Source organism: Varanus komodoensis, unplaced genomic scaffold (genome assembly GCF_004798865.1).
Source record: "Varanus komodoensis strain SLA01 unplaced genomic scaffold, ASM479886v1 scaffold14_1, whole genome shotgun sequence".
Lineage (NCBI taxonomy): Eukaryota > Metazoa > Chordata > Lepidosauria > Squamata > Varanidae > Varanus > Varanus komodoensis.
This window is the reverse complement of record NW_025335438.1, coordinates 14,119,568-14,140,909: the sequence shown is the minus strand read 5'-3', so window position 1 is coordinate 14,140,909 and position 21,342 is coordinate 14,119,568. Positions and strand designations below refer to the sequence as shown.

Below are 21,342 nucleotides of genomic sequence, written 5' to 3'. Positions count from 1 at the left end.
AGCAAGCTCTCTTACCTTTGTGCCGCTGGGCTCCTCGCCAGGCTGTCGCGGCTCATCTTCCGCCTTCCCAGCGTCCACGCGGACGAGGGTCCAGCAGCTACGGCACAACCACTGCGGGCGGACGAGAGGCACCCTCTGATGAGCAAGGCGAGCCCAAGCGCGCCGCCAGCCCCTCGGGGAACGGCCGTGACGCGGGAACCTCACGGCGACGCCGGCCGCTTCGGGCCACTGGAAGAATTGCCCCGTCGGGCAAGAACCGTCGGTGCGCAGTTGCTTTCCAAGGAGATGCAAGACCGTAAGGGTTGGGGTCCGGAGCGATTCTTCAGTTTCGTCCTCGAAAGGGTCTGTGTGTGTGGAACAACTGCTGCCTTTTACCTGTTTATTACGCATATGTACCTTACACAGTGCTTGCATGTTGTGCTTGTACGCCTTGTTTTGTAAAGTGCTCAGTTGGCTTCTGCTATTGGGCAGTAGAGGAATGTAATACATCTGTTTAAAAACCTAGCCGATTCCCATCCTCAACCTCATCTTATAATGTGCGTCTTCACCTTCGGGCTCCAAAGTAGCAGATATGACTGCCGAGGCGCTGTGAGGGCAGGGCAGGGAGGAAGGAAAGACACTTCAGTAGGATCCCAGGAATCCTGGCAGCAGCACCTCCTCTGCCACTATGCCTTGTGTGGGCTGGAGGAGCCCGGGGAAAACGCCTGCCCCGTGTTCCTTCCATCCTCAGCTGGATGTCCAGAATTTTCCAAGTTTGAATGGTTACAGCCAGTCACACTGAATTGCATCCTCCCTTATGTACAGCCATTTAATCAGCATTTAAAACACACATTGACAAACATTTTGAAAATACCAAACTAAAATATAGAATCAGCACAAAATGCAAATATATAAGAAGCAATATGGTTACTCAACCAAATTTGTGTGAAAGTTTAAGCAGATGGTATGCCTAGCCTGTTCATTTATGCACTGGGCAGAGCAATCTTACAGTCACAGAATACTGTGCATCTCCCCCTCCACCCTTGTTGAGAGTGCCATGACAGTGGAAAAGGAGATTCAATCCCGACCTTGGACAAGGTTGGGGGAGGTGGAAGGGGGATGTGCTAGGTAGAATCCAGCATAACTCAGAGCCCTACTTAGAGTAGACACATTAAAATGGGATTTAAGTTTTCAATGACTAACTTATGTCCCATTCATTTCAGTAGGTCTACTCTAACTTCCATCCTGTTGGGCAAGGAGAGAGGACAAGATCCTAAAGATCCTAAAGCCAGTGTTCTTGCCTCCAAAATGATCAGGGGTTCTTCTGGCTAACACACACACACTTTTAAAGGAGGATTGCAAGGCTGCAAAACCCTCTGTTGTTTCTCCTGCCTCACAATGCTTTTGTTGGCAGGACATCAGATGGGCAGACGTTTCTGATCTTGGAACCCTCAACCAAAGAAGAACAGTCCTTTAAGCCTACACTATAAATATATAACCTGGGCTGACATACTTGTTCCTATGCTACTCTTAATAGTTTTACTCAGTTTCTGGAAGTTTTAGACCATAGAACTGATTATTATGGTAGGAACAGCAACTGTTGGGCTATGTCAAAAAACACATTTACCTTTTTTGATTTTCAAACATTAGGTTTAAATGACCATTTATATACTTGTAAAATAGACTTCTATTTGACTAATTGGCTATTTTAGGACTTTTAAAACAATTTTCCTCTAAATGATAGCATTCCACTATATTACTTATGTTGTGCTAGAAGTATTAGAATAGACTCTATGGCTGTGTTTTCCTTTTGCATTAAACCATTGTAATGTCATGGGTGGGCAACTTTTGTATTACATTGAAAAACTTAGTATTTCTCTAAGAGGCTATTCATTCATGAACTGTGTTCACACAAAAATAAGGTTGGGGGATGAACTAATAAAAGCCCAAACCAGCTCACATAACACTAGGAAATCTTCATTATTTGTGAATTTTGCAGTTTATGATCATGTGCTCAATCTGCCCATCTTTAGTTTGCTCCATTGGGATTCATACTCAAAGTTCTCTGCTGTCTCTGCAATTTTCAAGCTTTCTGATTGTAGCAGTATCCTCATGTGCAAGAAACCCCATAACACATTGATCATACAGGGTAACAAAAGCTAATACTGTGCTAAAATTTGGCCTGCACCATGACTGAAATGGATCCAGATAACCAGGTTCATCCAAGAGTGACTGGAGCTGGTTGGCCACCACTCATTCAAGGACATTGCCCAGGAAAAGAACATTGCTACCAGCCTAAAGTTGCTGAGTGCTTCAGGGTGCCTTGATGATTTCTTCAGGAAGGACCTCAATGCTGTCTTTCAGCTGGCATGGGGCCACTCTTGTTGCAAGGAGGCATTGATCACCTTCCTCATCCAGCCAGTGCTTCCCTCTCTACAGGCTTATATAAGCCTAGAAGTGTAAGGATCCAGTATGAAAATGGTTGCACAAAAGTATCTAAGCACTTCACCAGTGTCCTCAAGCTGTATATCCACTGTTTGGTGATGTCTCCTTATGAAGTTGGATCTATTCTGAAAAACTTTAGGTCATTCCTGCCACAGATACTGTTGTGGTTGATAGTCTTGTGTCTCTTGGATAGTAAAGGCCATTCTAGCAGTGACTGAGTACCAAAGATGAAAAATACTATACTATGCAATGGATAGCTGGGAAAGAACAGTGCACGCAAAAGCAAAAAAAGAGAAACAAATTTAGAACAAAGAAATCAAGGGAAATGTTTTGTAGTGCTAGAGTATCAAAGCACACCCAAGGAAACAAAGTAAGAGAAGGCTGTACTGTTTATTCATCCTTAAAATGTTAAATTAACAGTAAATTTAAGTGCTACCACATAGAAGTACTTGGCATATATAGTAGAATAACAAAACAGAAAACACAAAAATAGGACAGGCATGAGGAAAGAGAGTCAGTGACCTCATTCACACATGAGAATCCACCAAGGGTGAATTTTCCTTAAGGACGTTTTGTTGCAATGGCCATTTTCAGTATTTGATGTGTGGTGGGGATACCATATCTTACATGTGAACCTGGCAAGAATTGGCTCTTGGGGTAGATGTCTTGTGACCCTAAAGCAGCCCATGGATTCTGATTGGCTTGTAAACCAACCTAACAACCCAATCTTACTGGATGTACATGTAACAAGAAACTATGGTGTACTTCCACTGCTTTTTCAATATTCAAAATGGTGTTTGTCACCACTACTAAAAGCCCTGAATAACCCACAGCAACTTGTACGTGTGAGTGTAGCAGCATACAGGATGTGCTAGGAAAGACACAGCTTCTGGATATGTATAAACAGCATGAGAAAGAGATCTATGTAAACAACTTGTATGAGGATATCTTTTCTTCCACCAAATAACAGATCTTTCCAGGGCAAAGGCTTTGAGACAGAAAATGAATGTATAACTCTATGAAAACTGGCCACTTTTCTTTATCATCTTTAAGAGGAAATGAGAATAACTTAAATTCACTAGAACTAAATTTGCTTTGCCAGTAAGTCTTAAATTGCTAGACGTATACTAGCACATTAAGTAGCTGAAGTTCCAAAATTGCACAACTGCTTATTATACTGCAGAATAACTACGTATTTGAAGAGAAAACCAGAGAGACTATTTAGAGATATATAGATTTCTAAACCATAGCAATGAACCAAAGAACTTTCTTTGATTGTTCACTAGAGGTATGCTACCCGCAAGTCTTGCTTGTACACAGAGGAATTTGGTAAAACAAAAACTGAAAAGTTTGCCTAGCACCTGCCATGTCACATAGCATTGTGTTTGCAGTGATATTTCAGCAGCTGTGGTATACAGGAGGAAAAAGTCAGAAGTCCACCTGCCCTCCCAGCACAGAGAACTAATTAGGATGTTCTTTAGACTCTGATGCCCATATTTGGATTCATAATTTGCCACATCTTTAGCCTCTGATAACTTGATCACAATCCAAGGCTGCAGTTCTATGCACATTTTTCAAGGATAAGCTGTGAGATTTATTTCTAAGTAAATAAGTGTACATGTACTTCTAAGTACATGCTGGCTAAGTCCAAATTACCAAAAAAAAAAAAAAATCACTGGAAAGAAAATCATCTTCAATTCTGGTGGTCAGGACTCGCCGCTATTGAAATTGGGACATTGATTTCATGAGGTATCCAGTGGAAAGTTACCAACATAATTGGCTACAGTATATATAGATGAAGATCAGGGTTGCTTTTGAAGGGAAAATAATTTTAATTTTTCATAAGTAGCCCCCTTCAAAATTTTAGAAAAAGATTAAAACTAATGGTTCCATGTTTGGGCTTCAGAACCGGCATGTATTTGTGTGCATCAACTGCTTTTGCTTTATCACAACTTCAGATTTGGAATTTCAAGGAAATATGCATAACAAGCTGATAATTAACTAGGACTACAGCATTCTATCTCCAGTCCTCTAATAATTTCAGGTCAATCTAGGTTTATTTGTACTTGTGATCAGTTATCAGCCTTGTTAAAAAAAAAAAAAAGCTGTACAAAAGGGGGCCTCTCAAAATTTTCCATCCTCTTTGTGAACAGTAAAATTGGGAACAATCTCACTGAATTTTTTTATGGAGAGGAGACACTCTCAACAGTTTCTCGTAGGCAGGAATCACCACTGGAGGGGATTGTAGTACACCTGTTTGGTGAGGTGGGGGCTATGCCCCCATTGCAAGTTTCAACAGCATCAGCTACATTGGCAGACTGGTCCACATTTTACATCCATCATAATGCAGGTGCAGTGTTGCATCTAGTGCCATGGAAGTAGAGCTGAATTAAAACCTGTCCTCCACTTTCCTGGAAGATTTCTTCTCCCAAGAAAGAGGGTTCAAGACCAGAACATTTTGGAGGTCATTTCATCAATAGGCTTTGTATAAGTCTGAAACAGCTTGTCAGCACATAACAACCACTTTGAGGCAGCTAGGGTGCGGTGTGTGCATACACATTTCGTCCAATTAGGGATATCTTCATTAGTCTGCGGCCTCCTAGGGCTTCTCAATTTGCAAAAGGCATATGGGAGGATGCTTGGGATATGCTTCCCTAGGCTTTCATTGAAGTATAGGAAGCTGAGCTGCCTATAGACTACCAAAGAGATGTCTGTATAATGAAAGAACTATGTATACTCAGCCATTTCCAAAGCAAGGTATGTTCAAGAAACCCAAATGCAACCCATTAGAATGTTTGCCACTTTTGAATTTGTTCTGAAGGCATTTTCTCTACTATCAAACAGATTGAGAATGTCCCAAAGAAACACAGGTGAAGTTTTTCACATAACAGCAGTTTTAACATAAACTTTAAATGCAACTTTCCATCTGTAGATGAACGGATGGAGGCCTTCAAAAGGCAATTTTCCACACTTTTGAAACAGTTCATATGAAAAACTGAAATAGATCAAAGTTTGCATCTTTAGAAAGAAGCACTGCATATCCTATGCTTGCTCCAAAATTGCCGTCTAGTTCAGAATGCAGTATTGCTGGTGTAACTGGGCATGTGTGGACAAAACCTGCATAAGTGCTAAAGTACTAAAAAACTTTGGCATGAGGAACAAAATAAGAGATAAGCTATTTAAAAGCAAGCAAGAAATTTAAGCATTATTTCATGATGAGGTGTGGATCCTTCTGTGTCAATATTGCTGAGTGCAGTAAGAATTGTCAATTTATGGTTGTTTTCCTGCTTTGGAAAAAGTTGTTCTTAAAGATAACATAGCAAAAAATGAGATGCAGTGTCCCTTGATCATGAGAGACACAAGAATTGAAACTTACATTTTAAACAGAACTTCCTGTTCCTCATAAAGCATTACTTAGTTTTAGGTCTCTTTCACGCAAAAACAATTAAATTCAGTCTGATCGCAATTTTATAGCTTTGGTAAATCTAAATGCAGAGTTGTGACAACCAGTTTGGTACCTTTTAATTACTTACCAAGCTGTTTTACTAGATCAAAAGATTTTTAAAAAATTAAATGTTGTAGATTTAAGTTTAATAAAGGATCAGTATATACTACAAAGAACAATCCTGTATTTGATATTTAACAGCTTCTCTCTATTCACCCCCCACCTTCACACGTCATTTTTACTACACTTACTATTTCACCTTTCTCTAACTAGCTCAGGATAAAGCCAAAAATATGTCCACCATTCATCCTGTGCTTGTTGCAAAGATAGGACATTTACAATTAAGTGGTAGCAATGGAATTTGAAAACCAATAAATAAAGTCTAGCAACATCCTGAAAACTCATGTCTTTGGGTACAATGCCAGGAATTATGCATATTTTAAAAAATTCATAGTATTGCACTCTTATTTACATAAGTTTCCATGATGCATACTTAACAGAAGTATGCAGTAGTTGCCAGAATATATATACTTTAAAAAAAAATCCTCCCTTCCCTCTAAGAAAGGAACAGACATGGTTCCTCCCGTCATTTTATCCCCACATTATGAAAGTAATCTTATGGTTCTTGGGTGAAAGAACCAAGGATCATTGTATCTGATTGCATGGAGACAACACTCCAACCTCAAAAGAGGAGTCGGAGAACCACCCAACAGTTGCATCCCCTTGTAACCAGCAGGCAGAACTGCAATGGATCACCTTGGAAAGAGGGGAAATGCTATGGGCATTCTCACTACATGGTAGCATGGTTTGCCCATTCATAAAATATTTACATGAATGGGCAAGCCCCACTATGTCATTTTGTAAGAATGCGCATGACAGTTCAAATTACCACTGTACTCACCAATGCATAAGGTTTCAAGACTTAAAGTTGAGATACTTATTGGCTCAAGTTCAGCCAGTAAGCTTCATGACAAATTCGCTGTCTATGCAGAGATAATTGCTAATATACATTAACTTTAGTAAAGAATAAAGAACAACATGCTTAGCTGTCCTTACACAAATACCAGTTACTGAGGAGCACAAGTGAGAGAGTGCTGTCTAGGAAAAGGTTAGCTACCTGGTTCTCCTGACCATATAAGCTTTCAGAATCTAGCAAGGTAAGAACCACATTAAAATGACCGAAGAACAGGACTTCAGCTTTTTCCATGGTCTGTTTGAAATGCCATGCTGTACCCAGTGATGGACATATAATTTAATCCTTAAATTTTTCCCGAGCAGCTGCTATTTCCCCTTCCCCATGTCACAGGATTTGCCTAAGAGCTTTAACAAGTGGCAGGAGGTAGAGATTGCCTTATACAAGTTTTGCAATGGATGTAGCCCAGCAAGTCCTTTTTGAAACGTTAGATACAGTTACACCTACACTCTGTCATGTTTCTTCTGTATAATGTCCGGACCTGTATCTCTAAATCACCTGATCCTTCCCAATACAAACAGAGGGTGTCAGAATACACAGTGTTATTTTCATGTGCAGTAAAATTTATTTAACTAATTGTCAAAGCAAACCTTTTATACACAAATGAAACATTTAAATAAGTAAACAGCATGAACTCTACACATTTACAAATGGAAATAGGCAAAACTGATCTGACCATTAGTCCTTAAAACTATGCATCTTCTTAGATCAGTATCACGTCTACCAAAACCAAATTTAATATGGCTTTTAGATTTTATTTTGAAGATGAAGATTATGGCCTGTTTGGGACCTAATGTTCAACTGTGAATTAAGTATTACATGTATGCACTTTGGGGCTAGTATGTTCTCCTACATATCATAGGTGAGGAGACTGGAGGCTTTCACTCCAATTTCAATTATCTGGAGTTTAGCTTTATGTCCAAACACAAAAATGTTGGTTAATCTTAAGTACAGTTCATTGATGTGAGCATACTTGATAAATCACGGTTTGAGAATGGTGTACTTTAGTAAGCCATAGCTGAAACCAAACACAGTTGTTCAAGTATGCCTGAACATCCTACTGTACTGCATGAAATTAAACACAGAAATAAAAGATTCTGTTCTATTCCTAACAACAGAACCAAACATGAAGATTGGGGGGGGGGGGGGCATTACTCAAGCAATGCTTAACCATAGTTTAACATTGTGTTTAAATAAAGCCAGCGAATGCCATTCCAAAGTTAGTGATACAAAATATACTGTTGTTACTTAGAACTCTCAAAAGTTGGCACAATTTTTGCTAAGTATTTCACATTCAATGAAAAAATTATAATATAGTGCCATGAATGAAACAGTACAACCTTTTCCTAACAATGATTAATTTACAAATCATTTATGAACCCTGTGATATATTCTGACCCAGTGCAGGAACCTGCATGCATTTCAAAGGAACTTGTTCCCAGTAATAGTCCATAGGATTTCAGCTTTATTTAGACTTGCTTCATTGAATTATGTTTGAATTGATAATTTTTAAATGGCAACTGAAAAAACCCATCCCAGTTAGGCAAAAAATTATCAAAATATTCAAATGACTGAAGTTTCAAAATTCTTAAGAACCTAAGTATCCACAATGTGCAAAAGAAGTCTTGCAAAGGTGATAAAAATACATGAAATATTTCTAACCCATCATTATACAACTATGAGGGCTTTCAAAATCCTTTCAGCAGTATGGGAGCTGCTTATCTATAAGCACCAGCTGCTGCATTTAAGTTATACAACTGCATTGGGAGAGTCAATAATGTTGTTTGGTGATTAAATTGCAGTCACCAGCTATATTGGATTCCTCATGGGTGAGCTTCTCTGACAAAGCCAAAAGAATTTTTGAAGATGTAAAAAAAAATTAAACTTTTCAGTAGTTTTATGTATCAGGGAGATGAGTGGCATCTCCTAGATCCATGCAGTTTTGTTCACATTAAGCATTCTAACGATTTTATCATAACATTTTCTATCTTAAAACTTTAAACATATCTAAAATGTTCTCTATAGCTCTAATAATGTGCACATATTTAAAGTCTTCAGTTTAGCACTATGTACTGCAGTGACAGATTGTGCTCTGTATTGTACCTTTTCCTTTTGATCTTGTACTATTATATTTTGAATATCTGACATATAAAAAGGCATTAACCTTCACAGTTATAGGATATGTATTGATAAATTGCTGCATACTAGTGTAGGCAAGATTCCAGCTTATTCTTCTGAAAGGACTTTGCAGAATCCATGTTGTCTATACAACCAGTATAGCTCATTTCTACCTGCCAGTGCAACTACTGTAGTGCTACACTACAGACAAAAGCTTCTTGATGTTGAAAAAATGGCTCTGCAGACATACTCCAAACTGCATTATGCTAAATATGTAGACATCCCTTAAATCAAATGGCTTTGTAGGCTATTTACACAGAGACAGCAGCCCAAATATACTATACTGTCTGATTGCTGTTGAATGGTCAGCACACTAATGATGCCTTTAAGGGCTTTTTTTTTTACTATTTTCAAACTACATCTATTTGGGGAAAAAGTGCAAATGATGAAATAAGCATTTAAAGCAACCTACTCAATTGAAGTGCATGAGTATATACTAAAGAAAATAGTACAAGACTGGAAATTCAGCCTTTCAGGATAACTCTCCCAAATTATTAAAACCAATTTATCAACCGAAGACTGGTTACATATGCTTAAGATCAAGCCTATCATTTAAATATTAGCAATATAAGCTTGTTAAAGATATCAGGTAAACAGTACATCATTAAAGAAAGGGTTTAACATTAAGCCATTTAGCGTTATATCATGAATATCTGACAAGACCAAAATAAGCTTGTTATACTATAGCTCAATCGCCTCCTCTCCAAAGAAGGTAGAAGGGGTGGGAAGTTTTCAATTTATTCTTTTACAAGCAGATATGCACACAGAAAATTTGTTTGTAACTATGCCTCTAGAAAGTCAAATATTCCTTATATAGTCTTGCTCTTTTGCATTGATTAAAAAAAAATGCCTTCAAACAAAACATTTACACATTTGATGTTAAATTGTGTTGCAGTGTGGTTATAAAGTCTAGTCCCCTTGGGAATTCAGGTGTTTGTAAAGGGAAGCTTGCCATGGAATAAGAAATGACTGATTCAAACAGTGTGAAGTCCCTCACTGAAAAAAGCTGTAGGGTTTCCAGTTTGTCATTTTTACTTGCATCATCAAAAGCATGATGACCGTGAGGTCTTGAAGAAAACACATTCATGCTATTTCTTGCACAAAATATTTTGTGACGGTCCAGTTTCAAATTCTTCAAAAGCAGCATGGCAGCAACAGCTGCTTTCCCTACAGCATACTGACCTTCAAATATCTGTAGCCCTGATGAACTGTAAAGCTGACTTGCTAATACAAGTAAGAAGACAAAAATGTACAAGCTCACATGTAGGATGGATGAATAAAAAGGCCGAACGAAGCATCACATTTGTGCACATGTGATCTATAACCCTTTGTTTGCAGAAGCATAAAATTTTTATGAAGCATCCATGAATGTTCAATTTAGATTCCTGGGAGAAGAATCTAAAGTTTCATATATAAATTGGATGATACTGTTTATAACCCAGTTTCTTCCTACAAGTCGGACAAGAATTAGCATTTCTTAGAGCATCACGGAGGCACTGACTACAGAAGACATGACCACACTTGGTTGATACAATGAGCCGTCCACTCTGCACAATTTCTGAATATCCATCCATGCAAATTGGGCAACTCACAGTACCTGAACGCCGTGAACTTGAACCACCATCTTCCAGTAATTCCAATTCTCTGGACAATGTGCTAGTTAACACGACATCATTATCTCTTGGTTCATCATCATCACTACTTAATACACAGCTCTCAGGGAGTTGCTGGCTTCTTAATTCTTGTCTTCGTTGCTGGCAAACATTTTCTTCAACAACAACAACAGAATCATTATGTGTCAGATCTACCACTATTGGTTCTGAAGATTCAGAAGTGAGGTCTACTACCTCTTCACAAGCATTTTCTTCAAGGTCGATTGGCTCTATTTGTGAAACTGCTTCAGTAGCTGAAGTGGCCATTCTACTTTGCTTACGAGTTTGTCTATAATTAATTGTTCCTCCACAACGCTTTTTTTGAATCCCAGTCTTTCCCATTCTTTCATTGGAAATCAGGGGGGTAGATGTAGCACTTGCTGCCAGAAAATCATTTCTAGTGCTAGGAAAAGATACAGTGGCAGCAGTCTGCAAGGCGAATGCCACAGAGGAAGTAGATGGGGATGAGGAAGAAGGGGTAGTGGCTGAGGAAGCAGGACCAACAGACTTGACCTCCAGGGCACCAGCTAGACTTGATGGGCCAAGGCCACTACCCCTTTTGTTCTTTCTGCGCTTGGCACCACAACGCTTTGTATCAGTGGGACTCATGGTATTTGGAGGCAGGAAAGGCCAAAATTCCAAGTAAACTACAGGAATAAGAGAAATATATAAGAATTATTGGCGCATCAACCCAAACAAATACTGTATGTATACATAGTTTGAAGTGATGAGGCACAAAGCCCAGAATTCTATCCACCCACACTGTGAAAACTGTGAAGTTGTTTTTGTTTTTTTAAAGGAAGCTCACTTCCTTACCCTCTGGATGTATCTTTGATTGTTTGACTCTCCAGCAGTAACATACATTCTAGGCTGAGTTCAAATAATGGTTCTAGAGGCCATTTATCCTTGGCCAAGGGCCTCCCTTTTGGAATCCATCCCTTCAGAATCTGTAGTGCTCAACCTAGTCCTGCAAAGCAAGCCAAGCCAAGAGGAAGTTCACAAATGCTTGCAGACCCCTGGTTGCACAACCAGTGATCTTTCCTTTCAAGAATGGCTGCAGGATATGACTGGAAGTGTCAGCCACCATTCCCAGCAACCAACTTTCTTCCCAACTCACTGCTGTTGGCAGTGAAGGTGGTGGTACAATGCAAGTGGGTACGCCAGTTGCCATTCCCAGCAAACTACTTTCTTCCTTGCTTGTTGCTGCCAGCAGTAGTGTGTACAAAAAAAGGGTGCAGCAAGTGGGCATGCTAGCTGCCATTCCTTAGCAGCCAAACATCATCCCCACTCTGCAAGGAACTCAATTCCTGGCAAGCACCCAGCAAATACTGGACATGCTCACCAGGAACTTAAAATTTGTGCCACACCTTAACAAAGAATTATGCATAAATTATCCCATACCCAATAAGCAAGAATACTTGCTGTTAGAAGCGGGGGCTATTTCATGATTTTGGGTGGTTTGTTAATTATGCCAGCAAGCAACTTTGCTAGGTTGCCACATGAAAACTGCAGTACCCCGTGCCATGTTTTGCATTTTAAAAATGTCATTCAGCACACAAATTTAACCCACAGTAGTTGGTTGTGATGTGCAAACAAGGTCTTTTTGTGAGTACTACTGAATTCAGCAGGAGACAGAACAGCTACCCACATGTAGAATTAGATTCAGCAGGTTAACTAGATAATGATCTTGAGAAAATGAGACAGAAAGATTCAGATTTACCCAGCCACCAAAACCACTTCTAGAGTTTAAAATTGCAATTGTGCTTAATTAAAGATTTGTAAGTATACAGATAGTCCCTGGGTTACAAACAATCCTTACTTACGAATGTGCAGACTGCATAAGCCTGTTACGAATATCTCAAGCGAAAAGCTACAAATATCTCTAGGGAACTTTGTGACATGTCATCAGCAGCCACATAATTCCCTTGAGATACAGTATTCATGGGTTTTCATTTCACAGAGTCCAAACCCTACTTTCCAATGGTAACTCCTTCTGTCCCCATATCCAGCAACACAATTAAACCCTGTCTCTCAAGTACCAGGTTCATCTCCATCACCATCAATTAAAGTTAGGTTTAATGGTACCTCAAGAATATTCTAAACTGTTAAGAAATTTTCTTTTGTGCATACACACATACAGATTCTCTCTCTCTCTCCCCCCAGCACCTGTAGTTACTTTTCTTCTTCTTCTTCTTCTTCTTCTTCATCATCATCATCATCATCATCGCATTATTATCAGTATCATGTTATTGTGTTTAAGATGTTTTACTGGATATGGAAGCATTTCTTAAGTGTTTTATACAAATAGAAATGTAGAATACACACACACAAACATTTAGCTTACTCATGTGATCCAAATTACATACAAATTGATGGGTCTTAATTTTGCAACACAACCTTGATAGGGGAAAAATTTATAATAGAGTGAAGACAAAGAAACATATTTTCAGATTCCATAAGAGCTTTTGCATCAAGACAAGATTGTGCTTAGTATGTCAGAATGCAAGTTAGAAGGAGGGATTTCTTAAAAATCCCAACCCTAACTCTTGTCCCAAAACATTGAGAAGAGCACAGACATAAGCAGTACCTACTAATCAGAATGAAGAAAATATTTATGCCACTGATCTACAGAAGAAACACTAATAAAAAGTATTTTGAAGGCCTTAGGAGATAATCCTAACATATTTGTCTATCTGGTTCCGTATGTGCACCATATACACCCTAGCAAAGATGAACATTGCCTTTCAAATGAGATACTGACATAATTGCCCAAGAGACCAAAGTCAATGGATGCGTCAACAGCATGATAATCCCAGAAGGGGGAAAAGTTGCCTCCTACAGTGTTTGCTATAACCTAGGATATCTTACCATTTTTCTATCCCCATTCAGTAAGGATGTGCACAGAAAGCTTGCCAGGAAGAAAAAAAAACTGTATATGATCCTGGATGAGTAGGATAGTTACTGGCAGGGCACACTGTATCACTTTCCACATTTAATTCTCCAAAAGGGAGATACAACTTCTAACAGTCTGCCATTTGCCATCAAATCTGTAAGTGAGGTATTCCAGTGGTAAAAATCATGGCAGATAACATGGATTATTCAAACAGCTACAGAAAGAGAAACAAGATGCCATTCTAAAGCAAGTCTTAGATAGTGCTCAAGGACTTAGTAGAATTGGACAGAAGCAATGTGGAAGCTATCAGGAAAATGCTGCTACATTGATAACAAAGACCCACAAAGGGTTTGGGGAATTGTTCAGTACCTGATGCAGTATAAATCCAATGTGTGAAGCGTGTCAGCACATTGAGAAGAAATTAACCAGACAAGAGGAATCAGAACAGCGACCAGCAAACAGCCTTAGAAAGGTGCAAGTAGACCATCATCGCAGTGCCAGTGCCTCAGTATTTTGACCCAGCAGTGCAACCTTGAGTGCACACAGACTGACACATCTAAGGTTGGCTACTGAATCAGATGTTCCTAGGAAAAAAATAAGTCTCAAGTCTGTCAGATATAGGGCCACTTAAAGAACTCTAGAAGCTTCACATCTCAGAGGATGGCTGAATTCAATGCATGCTGGCTCTAGACACCAATTCAGAATAGAAAAATAAATTGCTAAGATTGTTCCTGAAATTATAAAATCTTAATTAAGCAGAAGCATGCTACAACTGATGCATTTACATGAGTAAGAGATTAAAAGGCCTATAGTATAGGCTTGAATAGTAACTTGCTATCTAAGCATTAGTATTTTGATTGCACCAAGATCCATCATGTCAGAAATTCCAGCCTGAAAACAAAGGGGCCCATGAATCCTTTGAAGCTCTTTACCTGATACGAAACTACCCATACACTGCCATAATAATCTGGGGCTCTGCTCCAAGAACCTCCTACAAGAGAGGTTTGGAAGCTGGCAGCAAAGGAGAAAACCTTAGTGGCGGCTCATGATTATGAACACCACCCAACAGAGGTTTGCCTGGTGCCAACAATGTCAACTTTCCAGCACCAGGTTAAGACCTGCCTCTATGCCCAGGCATTTCACAGCAAATAATTTTAGTGGGTTTGGGGAGTGATAGTGATGATTGTTTTCAATTGCTTTGTATGTAAACAGCTTTGTGTTATGTTTTGCTATGTTTTTTTAATTTTAATATTTATGACCCCCTCAGAGTTCTTTGTCTATTAGGTAGAATAGGCAAGTAATAAATTACATAAGCCCACTTAAAATCCCAGCACATACATTATTAACTTCCAAAGACAGTCTTATTTAGTGTCTGTGGACTACAGAGGAAACTTAGGAAAAGCATGTTCTCATGGACACTTCGCTTGGTCATTGCAACCATAAGTTAGTACAGTTGTACCCATGAGGTAAGATACTAAACAAGCTGCCTTTCCAAGAAACTTTAACACTAGCATCTCTCAAGGCTCTTAAGGAACCACATGAACCAGGAGTGGCTGAATGGTATGGCTATCTTTGAGAGACTTCAGAGATTATGTCCTGAGTCCTTATGATGAGCCACCTACTGGCAGAACTGGAGTTCACATGTTCTGATTAATTCGAGATTAATCAAAAGGCAGAGCTCAGAATAAGGAAGGAGAACACAACACATACAATTATTTCTATAAGAAGCTCACTTCCTGTGTCTCCTAAACCCTTTTGGGATTGCCATTTCCTGTTTCTATCTCTCAGGACGCAATCCTATGTATGTTTAGACAAAAAAGTCCCACAACTCGCAACAGTCCCCAAGCAACATGTTGGAAACTGTGGGGCGTTCTTCTAATACTCATAGAACTGGTCCCTTTAGTTGCCCTATTCCAGACGGCATTTTAAGTCTAAACTAAGGACTTAGTTTTGTTACAGGGTGCGCGATTCCAAGCCCTGAGAGAAGACTTACCCACTGAATATATACTCGAAGGTCCACCGTTTGGGGGAAAAACTTATGTAGGGCACTGAGCCCATAAATAACATTACACCCACTTATTCGTACCTATAATGAAACCTCCAAGTCTTATAGCGTGGTCTCCAGGGCAGCTTTATCCCGTGTAACGTACGAACAATCGCAAGCTTTACCGCTTTTTCATCAGCCCATCCCTACTTTTGTCATCTTTCATCATTAGCGTTTAAACCGCTCTAATGGGGTGAACAGGCCTACTGGGGAGCGAACAGCCTGTGCTGACCTATCACGAACGGCCAGAGGTATAATGGCTGGCAGCCTCTAAGAGAAGAGCCCTGGCCACGCCACTCACCCTAGGACACCACCCAAACCCTCTAGCCACGTCCTGGAAAAGGGCACCTTTCTCAAGGCCGCCGCCGCCGCCGCCGCCACAGGCCTGCTGTATGAAGCGGCTGAAGTCCACACACAAGCGCTTTCCCAAGCTACCTTCTTCCGAAAAGCACACTTACCTTGTGCTCGAAACGGTACGAACACAGCCTCCACCCCAAAACTGAAAACGTGAACGTCATTTCCTCCTCCACGCCCTACCAACCATGTCTATCATTGCGCCTGCGCCATTTGTGGCACTGATTACATACGGGCCATTTAAGGCGGGTAGTAAGAGGCGCACGCGCGCTTGTATCCTTTCCTTTCCTTCTCGCCTTTCATCCCACGTGACATGAGGCGGAGGCGGAAAGAGAAAGGTCGGTTGCGACGTCGTCAGCGGAGGAGTGGGGAAGAGCGGAAGGTCAGGGCGCTGTGGAGCGGAAGTGGGAGCCGGAGCGCGTCCGCCATTGTGGGAAAGCGGAGCCCGGAGCAAGGGAGGGAAGCTTGTGCTGTGTTCAGCGCGTAATTTTCGAAGGCACTGACCAGGGCAGGAGCGTCCGGGCTGCGGAGACAATCAGGAGGCGGCGGCGGGGTGAGAGGTGAAAAGGAGGCGGCGGCTGCAGCAGCGACGTGAGGCAGAGAAGGAGGAGGCCCAAGTGGAGCGGGGTGAGGGGATTGCGGCTCCCCGTGAAGAATGTCAGCCACCAGCGTCGACCAGGTATCGTCTTCGCCCGGTCTTGCCATTGCCGGGTGGGAGAATGGCTGGGCCTCCCCGCCCTCCTTCCGCTGGGGATAGCGACGATCCGCGCCCGCTACATCCGAGGCCGTGGGACTCCTCCCCTGTTCCCGGGCCCGCCCCCTCTGCAGGCCTGGAGGCCGTTCAGCCTCGGCCTGGGGCCTCCCTCTGAGGCCGTGAGGCGATCCCGTTGTTTCCTTTCATGAACAGGCCTTTTTCTTCTTAGGGACTCTGTAACTTGCTCTTGTGCTTTCATGCCGGCTTCGTATTCTATCTTCCCAAGCCCTCCTATGTCGCCTCCGGTCTCTTTTTTCTACCGCCCCCGTGGGCTTGCGGCTCTCAAGGCTTCCTGTACGAGACATTGCCGTTTAGTCGTCACCCTCCCGTCTTATCGGAGCGCGTCTCAGTGCCATTTCTTGATTGTTATTCTTGCTGTTATGCTTTCTTACCTTTTCCCCTTAATAACAGATCTTTCACTATCCTTAGTGCTTTTATTCTAATGGAGAGATTTTTCATCTATTTAGCTTTCTCTTTTGTGGTCTACTCGTTTTTCATTTCTAAGTAGCTTCATACTTCAACATTTTTTTTTGTTATTTCGCAGTGGGTGTATTTCTAATGGTGATTCTCATAGCCTTGCCCTTTCAGGCTCTGTTTCTGTAGGTGCACGTTGGCCTTTCAACAGAAAGCTTAATCTTGGGGGTCTCTAGTGAACAGCAGTTCGTGCAGCTCAGGCACCATGTATCTGCTCAGGTCCTTTTTTTAAACATAACAGCATCACTTTTGAAAATACTTGAGTATTGGGCAAAAATGACTAAATGCTGTTCTGTTCTTCGTTTTTTCAGTATTTAGTGATGTGTGGGATCATTATCAAGTTGGTTACCAAGTTTGTTGTGAGAGTAGAGGAGAAAAGGAATGCTGTGCAATAGGTGGGTCACTTTGGGCTAATAAAAACAATCAAAATTCGACATCACCATTTGGCTTTGTAGTTCTCATTTTAAGTGGCAAGACTGGGCACATTTAACAGTGTCTTTGTGGAGGATTGTACTCAACACAGCATTGCTTTATTTCACAAGAACATTTTTAACAAATGGTGGAATGCTGTTCTTTATTGAGAAACTGTCAAGAAAAGTAAACACCCTCATCTAATGCCAACAACTCTTTAGTCATTTTCTTAGTGTGCCAAACAAAGCATTATATGGCTGACTGTTTTCTGTTTCTTATTGTATTTCTGAAGGGTAAAATACAGATAAGTCTTTTTTAATGTGAAAGTAATATTAGAATTCTAAACAGTTATATTTAAATACATAATAGCCTGCTTGACATAGGCTTAGTTGTATACTTAAATTCAGGGAATTTACTTAATCTGAGTCAACTTTTCCCAACGTGTTCTTTCCAGATATTTTGAACTGCAATTTACATTGGCCAATGTCAAGGTTTATGAGAGTTGTAATCTAAAATATCAGGAGAACACTAGGTTAGGTAAGGTTGTTTATGTAGAAGGCTTTGATAATAGATTCCTCTAATCTCTCTCTTTTTGTTCTTTGTTACTGACAGAGACCTAAAGGACAGGGAAATAAAGGTAAGTTGATTCTTCTGTATTTAGGTTCCCATTCACAAAGAGTATAATTCTATGAACAGGTAGTTTTATACCTGCAGTGTTTAGAGATGATGCAATCTGTTAATGGTTTATATTGAGGCAGTAAGCAATTTAATTCAACTGCACCAATATAAAAAGATGGTGAATTGTCTTGCAGTCTTATAAAGCAGAATTTCCTAAGCTTTTCCTGTCTTGCTTCTCTTGACCCAAGTGAATGTTATGAGCTATCAAATGAACTAATAGTGAGTTCTTTTCTTTGTTTAGCTTCTTCCTAGCAGAAATGTTGCTTTAGTATCTGGGCTACTTTTAAAATGTAACCGAGTATTGCAAAGCATTCTAGTTTAAAGTAGGGTCTAGATAGCTTTCAAAGCTTAGAAAGTTTTGTTTGAATTCTAAGATAGGTTAACCTAAGTTCACAGAAAAAAAGCTTTGCATTCTTTCCTTTCCTCCTACAAACACCTGCTTCCTTCCCACCAAAAAACTTTCTAGAGGATTGGAGGCTCCTGAGAAAGGTGCAATGAGTTGCAGTAGGTGCATGTCTGTATTGCATTCCATTAGGTGAATGTCTGGATCTGGCAGGTTCCCCTCTCAGAGCAGATCCTGAGTACCATCTCGTGTCACTGAGGATAAAGCCCTTAAACCTCCAGAAGATTTCTTGTTGGGCTCAGATGACTGCAGTGGGCAGGAAAGGTTAAAATCAAAGCCCCCCCCCTTTTTTACACTTGGTCACCTGCATTTCTTTTTCATAATTCAGTAATTGATTTGTCTTCTGCCAACTTGCCAAATATGCTATTCCTTCTCTGTTTCTTTGTGATTGTTAACCAATTCCAGTAAATATGGGCTACATATGGATTATTCTTCTGAGTGGCTGCCTTTCTGGGAAGAATGCTGTCTGAGGATGGAAAATTCTAGTATTGAAAAGTTAAAGCTGTATATACAGTGTATCATGCTGGATTAAGGCTGTGTGCATACAATCAAGTCTGATAGCACTGAAACTGAAGGTTTATGGTAGCACCCTCATTCTCCAATAAGTCATCAAATATGATAGCATCCATTTCAATGACATAGTTTTCAAGCTGAATAGGTAAGATGAGGAAGATGGCTGTGGTGGTATTTTGTTAAAGGCATTATATAGTACATAGTAACTCCTTCATGGATCACTGCCTTGTCGTGGCGAAGGGGCTTGCGTAGCTCAATGAAGCTATGAGCTATGCCGTGCAGGGCCACCCAAGACGGACAGGTCATAGCAGAGAGCTCTGACAAAACGTGATCCACTGGAGAAGGAAATGGCAACCCACTCCAGTATCATTGCCATAAAACCCCCATGGACAGTACCAAAAGGCAAAAAGATATGACACCGGAAGATGAGCCCCGCAGGTTGGAAGGTGTCCAATATGCTACTGAGGAAGAGGAGAGGGCTTGTACTAGTAGCACCAGAAAGAATGAAGTGCCTTGGTCAAAGCCGAAAGGACACTCAGTTGCAGATGTATCTGGTGGTGAAAGGAAAGTCCGATGCTGTAAAGATCTATACTCCATAGGAACCTGGAATGTAAGATCCATGAATCAAGGCAAGCTGGATGTGGTCAGACAAGAGATGACAAGACTGAACATCGACATCTTAGGAATCAGCGAACTAAAATGGACAGGAATGGGTGAATTTAATTCAGATGACCATCAGGTATACTACTGCGGGCAAGAATTCCTCAGAAGAAATGGAGTAGCCTTCATAGTCAATAAAAGAGTAGGAAAAGCAGTACTGGGATACAATCTCCAAAATCACAGAATGATCTCAGTTCGAATCCAAGGCAAACCATTCAACATCGCAATAGTCCAAGTCTATGCCCCAACCACTGGTGCTGAAGAGGCTGAAGTTGACCAGTTCTATGAAGGCCTACAACACCTTCTAGAATTAACACCCAAAAATGATGTCCTGATCATCATGGGGGATTGGTATGCTAAAGTAGGAAGCCAAAAGATAACTGGAATAACAGGAAAGTTTGGCCTTGGAGTACAAAATGAAGCAGGGCACAGGCTGGTAGAATTTTGTCAAGAGAATTCGATGGTCATAGCAAACACTCTATTCCAACAGCCCAAGAGACGACTCTACACATGGACATCACCAGACGGTCAGCAGAGAACTCAGATTGACTATGTGCTCTGCAGCCAAAGATGGAGAAGCTCTATGCAGTCAGTGAAAACTAGACCAGGAGCTGACTGTGGCTCAGATCATGAGCTTCTGGTTGCAATATTTAGGCTTAAATTGAAGAAAGTAGGGGAAAGCACTAGGCCACTAAGGTATGACCTAAATCATATCCCTGATGAATATACAGTGGAGGTGACAAATTGATTTAAGGAATTAGATCTGATAGAGTGCCTGAAGAACTATGGACTGAGGTTCTCAAGATTGTACAAGAGGTAGCAACTAAAGCCATCCCAAAGAAAAAGAAATGCAAGAAAGCAAAATGGCTGTCTGAGGAAGCTTTACAAATAGCTGAGGAAAGAAGGGAAGCAAAAGGCAAGGGAGAAAGAGAAAGATACACCTAATTGAATGCAGAATTCCAGAGAATAGCTAGAAAAGATAAGAATGCCTTCTTCAATGAACAGTGCAAAGAAATAGAAGAAAACAATAGAATAGGGAGGACCAGAGATCTCTTCAAGAATATTGGAGATATGAAGGGAATGTTTTATGCAAAGATGGGCATGATAAAGGACCAAAATGGCAGGGACCTAACAGGCAGAAGAGATTAAGAAGAGATGGCAAGATTACACAGAGGAACTATACAAGAAAGAGCTTAATGTCCCTGATAACTATGATGGGGTGGTCACTGACCTCGAGTCAGACATCCTGGAATGTGAAGTCAAATGGGCCTTAGGAAGTCTGAGCAACAACAAAGCTAGTGGAGGTGACAGTATTCCAACTGAGCTATTCAAAATCCTAAAAGATGATGCAGTAAAAGTGCTACACTCAATATGCCAGCGAATTTGGAAAACTCAGCAGTGGCCACAGGATTGGAAAAGGTCAGTTTACATTCCGATCCCAAAGAAGGGCAATGCCAAAGAATGTTCAAACTACCGCACCATAGCA

General features: G+C 40.6%; 2 protein-coding genes across 11 annotated transcripts in view; one reads left to right on the top strand and one right to left on the bottom strand.

The window, feature by feature from the left end:
* Positions 1 to 7,384: 7,384 nt before the first annotated feature.
* On the bottom strand, positions 7,385 to 16,605 carry LOC123020573 (E3 ubiquitin-protein ligase RNF4-like). 8 transcript variants are annotated; one of them, XM_044424468.1, is made up of 3 exons: positions 15,958 to 16,052; positions 13,935 to 14,149; positions 7,385 to 11,319 (listed from the first exon to the last, which is right to left on the bottom strand). In XM_044424468.1, the coding sequence occupies exon 3, from the start codon at positions 11,279 to 11,281 to the stop codon at positions 10,427 to 10,429; it is 855 nt and encodes a 284-aa protein (XP_044280403.1). In that variant the 5' UTR covers positions 11,282 to 11,319; positions 13,935 to 14,149; positions 15,958 to 16,052; the 3' UTR covers positions 7,385 to 10,426. The 8 variants fall into 8 exon arrangements, with proteins under 8 accessions (XP_044280403.1, XP_044280401.1, XP_044280399.1 ...); XM_044424466.1 differs by lacking the exon at positions 15,958 to 16,052 and adding an exon at positions 11,489 to 11,639 and having other exon boundaries at positions 13,935 to 15,903; XM_044424464.1 differs by lacking the exons at positions 13,935 to 14,149; positions 15,958 to 16,052 and adding an exon at positions 16,468 to 16,605.
* YTHDF3 (YTH N6-methyladenosine RNA binding protein 3) overlaps positions 16,351 to 21,342 on the top strand; it is a 27,492-nt gene continuing 22,500 nt past the window's right edge. Inside the window, exons 1-2 of one of the 3 annotated variants that reach the window (XM_044424457.1) lie at positions 16,351 to 16,642; positions 18,215 to 18,239. In XM_044424457.1, coding sequence (XP_044280392.1) covers positions 16,619 to 16,642; positions 18,215 to 18,239 — 49 coding nt within the window. In that variant the 5' untranslated portion in view covers positions 16,351 to 16,618. Of the gene's footprint in view, positions 16,643 to 16,882; positions 17,587 to 18,214; positions 18,240 to 21,256; positions 21,276 to 21,342 lie in introns of those variants that run through there. The other 2 variants (XM_044424460.1, XM_044424462.1) reach the window with 2 other exon arrangements.

Bases quoted from the DNA above. Each gene is read 5' to 3' on its own strand.
- LOC123020573 (XM_044424464.1), bottom strand. From the start codon at position 11,281: ATGAGTCCCACTGATACAAAGCGTTGTGGTGCCAAGCGCAGAAAGAAC.